The sequence below is a fragment of the Monodon monoceros genome, unplaced genomic scaffold (assembly GCF_005190385.1).
Source record: "Monodon monoceros isolate NGI ecotype Baffin Bay Population unplaced genomic scaffold, NGI_Narwhal_1 Super_Scaffold_12, whole genome shotgun sequence".
Taxonomy (NCBI): domain Eukaryota; kingdom Metazoa; phylum Chordata; class Mammalia; order Artiodactyla; family Monodontidae; genus Monodon; species Monodon monoceros.
In genome coordinates, this window is record NW_021703768.1 from 142,386,346 (window position 1) to 142,398,433 (window position 12,088).

Below are 12,088 nucleotides of genomic sequence, written 5' to 3' on the forward strand. Positions count from 1 at the left end.
TGTATGTATTATCACATATAAAACACACAGTGATTCTGAGAGGAATTTAAGAGATTAATACCCAGATTTTACAGAAAAGAAAACTGGGGCTCAAGTTGTTAAGAGAGACTTGCCACAATGAGTCTTACCAGTGGAAAGCTAGGACTGGTCCCCAGGTCTCCTGGCCACCACTCCCATTTATTGGAGGATTAAGCTTCTTTGACATGAAGACAGACTGCTCAAGGATCAGATCCAGGTTTTACTACAGTCTAGATGTGTGACCTTGGGTAAGTCACTTAAATTCTCTGTTCCTCAGTTTCCTTATTGACAGAATGATTCCAGTAATATTATGATCATCATAAAGTCGTTGTGAAAATTTTAAATGTAAATTAAAAGTTGCAGAATAAAAGATGCCTGGAGCAAAGCACGTGCTTGGTATATATTAGCTCCTCTTATAAATCCAGTGTTTTTATCAGCTACATGGTTCTACCTAGACAACAGTAAATACTTAAAATTTTTTCAAATAAAATCTGAGCATTCTGTTCTAGGATTAAAATTAATCTTAGACGTTTACTTTTTTGTTGCTGTTGTTCTCAAATATACCCCAGTATCCTAAATACTCTTGCTTAGCTGTATACTACAGCAAATCAGGTATATTTTTTGAACAGGAAAATGTCTGTCTGCTTTTTGTAAGAATAAATTTGAAGTTTGAAAGCATTTCACAAATTTTAATCGGTCTCTTTGTTGCTGTCACCCTAGGAACTAACTTCACCCTTGCAGAGCTGGGGATCTGTGAGCCCTCCCCGCACCGAAGCGGCTACTGTTCCGACATGGGGATCCTTCACCAGGGCTACTCTCTGAGCACAGGGTCTGACGCCGACTCCGATACAGAGGGAGGGATGTCTCCAGAACATGCCATCCGATTGTGGGGGAGAGGGATAAAATCCAGGCGCAGTTCCGGCCTGTCCAGTCGTGAAAACTCGGCCCTTACCTTGACTGATTCTGACAACGAAAATAAGTCAGATGATGAGAACGGTAGGCCTGCTTCTTAAATATTTTTTAATGTTCTGGGTACTGCACAATGTGGGGCTTGGGATGTTTTTGTGTTTTAATAAAGAGGCATATAAAAACCATTCATTTTCTTTTAAATCGACCTTGTCTACCCACGCTGAGCTGGGGGAAAATAAACCAGCAAACCTCAAACACACAAAAAATGAGGAGAGAATTTTAAAATCACATTTTGATGATAGCACACTATTCAGGCATCGTCAGTTGGTCTTATTAGCAAGTCAATTGCATTGCAAAAGAAGCAACTTGATAAACTATGACCTATACCTAGAAAATGTCCTCTCTCCACAAGTTTCTAGGTCTTTGTATTGATTTCCCCTTCCCAGTAAATGGCACCCTGGGTTATTTTGTTTCATGAAGAACTCTTAAGAATCCTACCGTATCTTAGACTTTCATTTCCAGGCGGCAATGCCTCATACCCGTATTGGAGATCAAACTTGGGACAGATGCTCTGGAGTTTAATAATGACAAATAGGAAGAGACTTGTCTTCAAAAAAGTATTCTCGTCTGTGTTTGCTTTTCTCCTTGGTACCTATGTAGGTTCACGGCTTCCCACACCTTCTGTCACAAATCACTGTTGCTTTATCCATCAGCTTTGTGGATGTGTTTTAATGAAATTTTGAAAATTGAATGCTTCCGATCATGAAGCAGTAAATATAGGGAAGCCTAAGCAAGTCATTAAAGAGAGAAGGTGCTTATTTGTGGCTTTCTTAGCAACTCAGAACCGTGTTGAGTCCAAAACATTTTTTAAAAGATAAATTGCATTAGGTATGGTGGATTTATTGAGAAAACATCAGATGCTATGTGGTTTGTTATGAATATATTGTGTGTTTGCTAAAAGAATTACCGTTAAAATGTTTACAAATAGATCAGTTAAGAAGGTTTCCATAAATATTATAAACCTCTACTAGAGCAGCTCTAAGTATTTTCTTGCCTTTAAAAAATAAAAGAAAGAAATTGGCAGGCAGGCAGGCAGCTTGTTGTAAATACAAAAGCATAGCTAAATATCGTTTATTCTCCAAACCGTGTTGAAAACACATCATTTCCTGGGTAAGTTGCATATATTCTAAAAGATGTCACTGTGTTGCATTTAAATTTATGTTTAATTGTGAAATAATTTATTCTACAGTGAGGACAAGGGGATGTGTCTTCCTTATGTCTCAGTTCAGGTAGCTAATCAAGGTGTCCTCTCAAGGAAAAATCTGCACTTGACTCCTTTTGAATTTTAACAGAATTCTGACACTTGGTACATTCAGCACTCTAAAGGTGCTTATTTGTTGGGAAATTACTTTCAGAAGTTTTCATAAAGGCATACATTGAATCCATTTACTGATGTACTTTTTCCACTTCAGTGTGTGTCAGGTACTATTTAAATGGAGGCACTTTGGTTGCCTAATAAATAAAATCATTTGTAATCCAAGAATTTACGGCATATCTTAAACAAGGTATCTTAGCAAATGTTCCATGGTTGGAATTCTCGCTGGTCTCATGGGCACCATCTATAAAGAATTATTTATACATATTCCTAGAATTCACACCCTTTCTTTTTTAAGCTGTATACATCTTAAAAACTCAACGAATAAGGGGAGGTTTCCAGAGAAGAAAAGGGAGCAAAAAGGCTTGCCTTGAATTTACCTACAACTGTTAGAGTTGAGGGGATTTTACAGGTAAAGATGTAAACCAACAGTAGTTGCTTTTTTCCAATATCATTTGAAACATATTCAGTTTTCACCTTGCGGCACTCTGTATAAATCCCTGTGTACTGATAGGAAATAAACCCTTAGATACAGTGTGGCGATTTTTCCCTGTAATGCTAGTTCTAATACAATCAGAATTGCATAAAGAACTTAGATAATGTACTTAGAACCAGGAAGCCGTTCTTTTGTTCCTGAATCTGGCAGAGCATGAAGGGGGGACTCTGAAGCCAGAGTTCAAGCTTAGGTGATAGATGGTTATTTAAAAATGTACAGATAGAATGTGTTTCCTTTTTTTAAATTTTTTTCAATAGTTCACAGATTCCAAAGATGTGTATGACACATGCTCTTTTCTCCTTGGGGGCCAGAAATAAAAACAAGAAATTGTACACGTCACATCATAAACTCCTCAACCAAATAAAAAGTGAGGTGTGAGCTACTCTGCAGCCTGAGGTGTTAACTTCAGTCAACTTCTTGCCCTTTCTTTTTGATAAATTCTATTTAGCTCCCCCCCAAAAATCAATGTGTTTTCACCTCACTGGTTTTATGAAGTTTGGGAATGTATTATCATATAGATTGACAGTTGCCCCACTGGTTCCACACCACAGCATGGACACTTACAAAGCCATCATTAATTTCTCACACTCGTACTCCGCCATGGCTTCCTCCGTAATAAACACTATGTCCTTCAGAACCAAATCAATAACCTTTTAGATATGCTTCTCTTGAAGAGGAAGTAACGAGAATCTATACTCTGAGAAAGAAGCCCTCCAATTCCATTTTAGATTTTAAGGATATGTGGCCATGGAATGAATCTTTTCTTTGGACCCCATGTATTTTTATTTCATTTTTATGGTGGGATCTTGGGGTACAGAGATTTTCACAGCGCTTATTTAAAATTGCCTTAAAAAATTCCTAGTGTGGTTTTGCTAAGCATAGGTAGCAAGTAAAGACATATCTCAAAAATCAACTTGGCTTTCTATAACCTAAAATATGGATCCAACCTTCAAACTCATGTAATAAAAACCCCTAACTGTCAACAGTTCTTCGTACGTGCTGCTGTGACAGAAATGACCTACTAGTAACCAGTAACTTGAAAGTCCCATCACGCCAAACACACAGGTGAATTTGTCCTATAAATGCATTTATAAAGCAGGCTGGCTCTCGGCACCTAATGGATTTGTGTGAAGTGTGTTTGGGGAACCCAGGTGCTATTAGATTGTGAGTCCTCTTGGAAGAGGTCTGTAGTGTTCCTCTCTCCTCAAGAGAACTTGAGTGCACCCAGGTATTCGTCGCAGGTTAATGGAGACATGGGGCGTGAACTCAGATGGGAGACAGGCGTTCCCTTAGTACCAGGACACTGTCTGTAGATCGTTACCTCCAACTACATGGCCTTCATTTGTCCTAGGAGGTGAGTTTCATAAGTCTTCTTTCTTTCTCTTCAAAAAGCAGCTCCTCAGTAGATTTTACGTTAGAGTATCCTGTAAGCAAACACACCCAAGACCTGCCAGTGGGTTTCTATTTCTCTCCCACTCTATTCCTCTTACATATTCTTAAATTTATTTTGTGTTTTATAATCCGCTCTACTCCTTTCTCCCCGCCCCCAAGCCACATGTAAAAATTACAGAGAGTGCCCGGAACAAATATAAAATCTTACTAACAGCACCAGACAGTGATAGCCAAGAGCTCATAATTTTGCTCTTCACAAAAGCAAAAATGTTCAGAGTAGGAATAGTTAAAGAGGTAAGTACAAAATCATAGGGTAATAGTTGTACTTTTGATGTTGATATGTGGATGATTTCTTTTTCAGCCAGATTTTATGGGAAAAAACTTCCATGGTAGCTAAAGAAAATGTTCCTCAATCCCTTAAAAATAAAACAAAAATCACACTTTAATCCCTTTTGGATAACCGTTACTTCAAATTGCGTTTCTAAACTTTATCTTTCTTTTTATACTTTCAAATTTGAAAGAGCAGCACTTATAAAGAAGAATGTGAAATGAGTTATCACGGATAGAAAAAAAGTGAAGGACGTGAGCACCAAATGTCGCAGGTTCTTAGTCTTGTCTCTTCCTAAATGCAAGGATGATTTGATTTTAATAACTCTGGTCCAGTTCCCTGCACGTCCACATACTAGCGGCTCTAGGGGCACCTTATCTTACAAAAAGTTATTCAGGGGAGTCCTAAATATATGATTATCACAGTGTTAAAATACAGCTGATAATAATATAGAAACAGAAACAAAATTTAGGAATATCGCATTGTCACATGGCATGATACAGAAGCAAGAAGCAAACTGATTGGTATTTTGCAAATGCATCTAAATGGGACCTCAGAGATTCAGGTTTTTGGCATATTAAGCAGTGCTTGCGTAACTGTAAAGTAGAACAGAGTACTTGAAGGAGTGTAAGAGTATGTGCCTGATTTCCAGGACTGCATGTTCCAGATTATAAACTTTAGTGGCATGGTTTTTCATTATTTATATATTTCTTTCTTTCCTTTGGCGGTTTCTTTCATGTTTGTTAATGCTCAGAGGGGCTATCAAGCAATGGCTGCATTCAATAAATACAATAAAAGAAAATGAAGCATTAAGCCTTACTTTTGGCAAGGGCAGCCTGATTATTACACATGTAATCTCCAGGCCTTCAGGGAGACATTGGGCTTGGTGGATAATCATTTGCTTTTTAAGCTGCTGAGTTTCTGATGTCTGTACTTTGACTTCAGTTAAGAGCAAAGGCAGTAACCAGCTGAGACGCACCATGTTCGTGTCAGTTCGCGATTGGAAGCCTCTTAACTGAGAAGAAAACTCTTAACTTTTTTGCTTATTGCTCGGTCACTTTTTAGTTTAGTTGTTGTTTGTCAAGGATCAAATTAAATTTAAAGATGGGGGAGAGATGTAATCAAGTATTAAATAAAATGAGTAAAAACTAAGGAAGTCGATAGTATATATTTTCTACACACAACTGAATCAGGATGAATTGCTCAGAACCTAAAATCAAATCAGACAGGATTTGAGAAGTGCATATGAAAAGTAATGAGACATTTCAATTACCCATTCTGAAACTGGGATGTGTGAGGGGAAGGGGAAAATTTCAAGTGATACATTTGTAAATAGAACAGAAATTGCAGATATGTACCTATTACGTCTATATGATTATACACAAAGGAGAAAAGGTTACTGGTGATGTAATGTTCAGTATTATTCGGTACTAGCTGAAGGAACTGCCTAGAAGATTGTCCTTTCACGGTTTCCCTAAACTCAGTTTGAGGAATGTTAAAGCAGTAGAAGGTAGAGGTAAGTGAGTCACGGAATAGTCACCAGCTACAGAGGTGATGAACTATGTATAGTCCACGAGCGAATCTAGCCCGTGAGTTATATCATTTGGTCAGTGCAGTGTTTAACACATTGTACATTACTAATCAACATCTTAAGAAGGGGAGATTTCATATTAGAAATTTTCATTTTTGGCTTCTCTTGCAGTGTACAAGACTCATTAACGTTTGTCCAGGTTTCCCTCTGGACAAACAGGCATAGAAGCAGTAACCATAGCAGCTCTAGACAAGCCCATTTCATCTAGTTCATCTGAGCTCCCTCCACACTACTCCTATCAGTTAAGGTCTGCCTTAGCCTTTGTAGCACTTGAATGACCAAACTTGACCTATGTACAAACTTTAGGGAAATCGGAGTTCATAAAAATGTAGAAAGAAAGCTAGAAACCAGCAGTTGTAGCTTAATTTAACATGTGTTTAGCATAGTGATGTTACTTCTTTTCTGTAAGTTTGGCTTATCTGTAAAATGGGTTTACTTTTGCTCTACCAAATTTCTAAAATAGTTTAAAGGGGTTCCAATAAAATTAAATCAAATGAAAATCAATTTAGCATGGAAATTAATAAAGTAACTGTATGTGTGGGCCGGGGGAGGCTAAGTGGGTGATACGCCATCCCCATCTTCTGAAGTAGATGCCCTGATGTATTGAACAGTTAAGGTCAGAACCTTTAATTTTGACACATATATTTAAGTTATTTTAATGTAAAAGTATCTAGATGGACTTTTAGGAAATAGATGGAGGGAGAACGTACTTTAAAAACTTTAGCTACTTCACATATATACACTGCGAAACGTAAAGTAGATGGCTAGTGGGAAGCAGCTGCATAGCACAGGGAGATCAGCTTGGTGCTTTGTGACCACCTAGCTGGGTGGGATAGGGAGGGTGGGAGGGAGGGAGACACGAGGGGGAAGAGATATGGGAACAAATGTGTGTGTGTGACTGATTCACTTTGTTATGAAGCAGAAACTAGCACACCATTGTAAATCAATTATACTCCAATAAAGATGTAAAAAAAAAAAACTTTAGCTACTTCAGCTGATTAAGGAAAACTCTGAGGCTTTTCAGGAGGAAGCCATTCAAAGAGGAGGAAAATGACTTCGTACTATGTTCAGCTTGGTCAGGCGAGTGGTTTATGGAGTCTGTTATAATGAAGTGAAAAACAATAAAGTAAAGACTAGAAGAGGAAAATGCAGTGATACATGAAGACCTCCAGCACCCCAAAAGAGAAAGACTAGGAGCGTTGTTGGGTTATGCTGAGTTGGGAAAAAGGGGGTCAGAAATCGTGCTCCACAAACTAAGGAACGTTCGTCTACATGGATAAGCAGGATATCCAAGTATTGTTCAGGGACGGCTCTGAATCACAGTACAATATACTCCCAGTTCTCTTTGTATCCTAAGGATATGTGTGAAGGAGAGAAGATAATTGAAATACAAGCATGTTTACTAATGGAAGGGATTGAAATATTTGAGTTAGCATTCTTTGGAAACTCCATTCGTGGAGTTTTATACTGGCCTGGCCTGAAGTGGGTAGAAGAGATCGACAGTATAGCAATACTATTTATGCTTGTGTTAAATGTGAAAAAGGAGGTTGTGGATTTACGTGGAGAGAGCTAGGCTCACAAGAAGGTTCAGGGAATATTTCTTTATAGTGTATTTTATGCAAGAAATTACACTACCACACATTCACTGATCCAAAATGATCTTTGAAATATTTTTTTTTAGAAGAAGAAAATTGGTATTTGGGAGGTAATGCACATTGGTTAAATATGCATATTTTAATACACACAACGTATGTGATGCTGATAAAACTATGTTCTGTTTTATTTAGTATTGACAAAAAGTAAGTAATCACACATGAGGAGACACTTCAGTCTGGGGGATCCTTATTTTATTTCTGAAAAAAATTTCTGAAAAAAAGTTGAGCTGTTGGATGCTCAACATTATACAAAGCTGTTGTGTGTCTCTTTGTATTTGTGTGTCTGTGTTGTGTGTGCATGGATTTCAGTTGGGAGGAAGGATGTTATTGAGAGGGATGGATATCAGGAAATAGAAATTCATCAAATGCCAGGGAAATGGTATCATAAGGGTATTTATGAAAATGCCAGAATGAGTACTGTTGATGTTTTGTAGTGTACAGTTTTAGGAGAAGGAGAAAAGAGAGACCTGTGCTGACCTTCTTTTAACTTGAGCTCTGTTGGTCACTTTAAGGCCTCAAGCCACTGTTCCAAGTATACCGTTCCATCCGTGTACCTCAGAATGAATGTAACAGAGCCCACTTTCTCTCAATTCCCACATAAGAACTCTTGCCTCTTGGCAACCCTGAACCAGTTTGAGTTGTCAGAGAAATCATATGTGATTTGGTGGGGAGGCTAATTCAGTTGCAGCATAAAATGTATTCTTCTCTATCTCTCCTCCCTTCCCAGTCATGATCTCTTTCCCTAATACTTTACCCCCCTCACCCTGCATCTAGCAAAGATCACCCCATCAGTGAACTAATTTCTTTATTCTTTCATTCAACCCTCTTGTTAAAATTGGTGGGATCATGTTTCCAAAATGTGATTTGAACATCATGGTTCACTGGGTTGCAGAAAAAAATTAAAGCTTTTATTTAAAGGTACATTTCTTTTCCTTTATCCTTTAAAATTTCTATTTTTTGAGTGTATTTTATAGTGCATGTAATGTATTAGTGTATGTACACACACCCACACACATATATGGTAGAGTACATAAATGCAGAAATGTATATATTGGAAGTGTGTCCAAAATTTTTATGTTGATGTAGATATATAACAAAATGTTAAGTGACTATTGTTTTAGACATTTTATTTCCCAGGAGATGAAGTCTAAGCAGCAGTCTCTCCTTGGAATATTTGGATAATCCATTATCTTGTGGCAACCTAACAGATTGTCTTTCTTGTTGTTCAGAGCTGTCTGTACCAATCATACCTTACTCTTTTTTTGATACAATTCCCATTTTCTTCTCTCAGTTCCCTGTGTCAGCTTCCAGTTCTTTTATGGATAGATAACAATATTTACTTTGCTGTTTATTGAAGAAAGCAAGCACCCCTATACATTTATAGAGAAATCCCTGTCTCTTCTCAGTAGAGAAATAAGAATATAAACATTGGATGTATCAGCTGACTGGTATAGTAGGGGCACCTTTAAGGAGACAGTTGTAATTAGGTTGTAAATGAGGATTAGAACTCATATAAGTGGGAATGAGATGATGGATATTCTAAATGAAAGAAAACCAATGTGTATGGTGGTTGGGGAATGAGGAGATGGTGCAAAGATGATGATGATTTTTCAGGAACATTGTCTTCCCCAAAATTCCAACTCAAGTCAGACTAATGGGAACATAGTAATTTCACTGGACAGCAGTAGATATATAACAGTAGAGGTGTAAGAACTAGATGACCAAGAGCTTTGAGTTATGGTCTGACCAAGGAGAGTTAGAGAACAACTAAAAGTTTATTTGAGCAGGAACAGTAATGTTTTAGGAAGCATCTAATTAAAGCACACACGCATGTACACACACACACACACACACACACACACACACACACACACGTTTGGACAGGAAGGTAACAAAATTAGAAGCAGTGATATCAGAGAGAGAAGCTGTAATCTAAGTAGGAGGACCCAAGAAATCTCTGGATTACATAGAGCCCTTCTTCTTGGCATTTCAGTAGGAAAAATTAATCCCTGATTAGCATATGAACATTGAATATTTATAATTAACATATTAAAATTTGAAAAAGCATCAATTTGAAGCTCACAGAGTACAGAGAATGTTCCTTACAGAGGAATCCGTTATGCTTGCACATATAGTACAGTATTACAACAGCCAGACTCCAGTGTTTATTACTTTTAAATCACATGATTAAATAATAAAATAGCATCAAATATTGCTATGGACAGGGAAAACAGGTCATAATATTATTTTTAAAGGAACAGCTAGTGTGTTGTAGGTGAACTTTGGCTAGAACTATTCCAGGTTGATTAATAGTTTCTTGAAGATTATTTCTGTTTCTATATCCTTGTTGCTCTTCTGGAATCATATTCTCCTGTAATTTGTTGAAGTTCCTCTGTAACTGTGTTGTTTCCCTTTCATCCCTAATCCTTTATATTTTTATCCCTCATTCTTTTACAAAAATCAGTCTTGAAAGAGATATATTTATTTTTTTCTTTCAAGCTTTCTATTTGTCTTTATACTTTTCTCTAGTTTTTATCTTTTTTCATTAAGTTCATTTTCATAATTCTCTCATTTTAATTTTTGGAGTATATTTTGTTCTTTTTCTAACATTTTAAGATGAGTATCACGTTTTGCAACTTTCAGTCTTTCTTCTTAAGTAAGAGTAAATATATTTACCAGGTTCCATAGGATTTGATACAAAGTGTTGTCCTCTTCATTGCTTTCTAAAGATTCTCAGCCATCTGGACTCTTAAAATAAAATGGAATGCTAATGCTACCAATTTTTACTTTAGTACTAATAATTGCTGGAAGAAGCCAATTTTTTTTTGTTAATTCTTTATAATGTCCGAATTGAGATATAAATAATACATAATATTAACATATTTTAATACACAATATATGTACATAAATATACATATGTGGAGACTACATACTTTTGCAAAGTATATCTAAAATATATGAAAATATCCATGTATGTGTGTGTATCACCACATGTAATTTGACACCAGAAATAACCATGGTTAATATTTTGGTGCATATTTTTTGCAGTCTGTGTGCTGTGTGTATATGTGTGTATGCAGTGTAAATATTTGTACAGAGTTGGCATCATGTTTTTTTCCCAGTAAATCTATTATTATAAACTTTTCCCCATGACATTAATTTCTGCAATAGTTAAGGGGTTCATAGAATTTTTGTAGCATGAGACATTTCCTCAATTTTCTTTCAGTGGACATTTAAGTTATTTTTTTTAGAAACAATAAAGTGTAGTATGATGAGTAAAATCCTTGTAGCTAAATTCCTGTGCACATCCCAAATTCTTTTCTTATAATAAATTCCTAGAAGATTTAGTACATACATGGTTATTTAAAATGGTAATCATTTTCCACCAATTTCTTTATAGGAATGTTTACTCTTGCACCAGCACTATGTACAAATGACCTGACACACACACTTGTGCTCAGAAGTCACTGAAAACTATCTTAATATTTTTCCTATTTATTGATGAAAATATTTTTATCATTTATTTGAATACAAGTAAGGCTGAGCAACTAATCATGCGTTTATTGTCTATTTGTATTTCTTATTTTACGATTTAGATACGCTCTCCAGGTGAGAAGATATTGGAATCATCCTTCTCATTTTTTAGTTTGTACTAACTTTTTACAGTGCCTACAGTGACCCCAGAGTAAGTCCTGTTGTGCTTTGTTAGTTCTACAGATGGTTTAAAATGTTCATTTATAGGTATGAAAATCATTTGGCTACATTCTCAAAATCATATGACTTATTTTCTGTGGAATAGAAATTAGAAATATATATACAATAGAAATATATATGTATATGTATATACATACACACACACATGTAATCTATCAGGCTTGAAAGCTGGAAAACCATTTTAAGTGGTTGCATTAACCAAAGAAGAGAAGCTAACTCTGAGTAGGGTAGGGAATTTTTTTCCGTATTGAATATTTCAGCTGTTGCTCAGAATGCAGGACTTTACTTCAGATTGTTAATTTATAACAAACCAAGGATAGAATTGCATTCCACATGATGAAAGGAAATTCACATCTGCTAAGACAATCTGCAAGGCACCTTGAGGAGATAAAATCAAGTAAATGATGTATTAAATATTCTTAAACTTCCTCCATCTATGGTGCCTTTGATTCAATGAGGATAGCAATCATAAACACAGTGGTATTCCAGCTATTGGTATTTTTACAAAATAGGTAGTTCTGCATGCAAGATAAATATCTCAGTACATAAAGAAATACTCTGAAAATAATCATGGGGAAGCAATTACTGTTATAATAAGCATATGGCTGTG

At 36.3% G+C, this 12,088-nt stretch overlaps 1 protein-coding gene across 3 annotated transcripts in view; it reads left to right on the plus strand.

Moving 5' to 3' along the window:
- TENM2 (teneurin transmembrane protein 2) overlaps positions 1–12,088 on the plus strand; it is a 1,209,082-nt gene that overhangs the window by 287,477 nt on the left and 909,517 nt on the right. For all 3 annotated transcript variants that reach the window (XM_029218183.1, XM_029218182.1, XM_029218184.1), the window contains one exon: positions 739–1,014. In XM_029218183.1, coding sequence (XP_029074016.1) covers positions 739–1,014 — 276 coding nt within the window. The remainder of the gene's footprint in view (positions 1–738; positions 1,015–12,088) is intronic.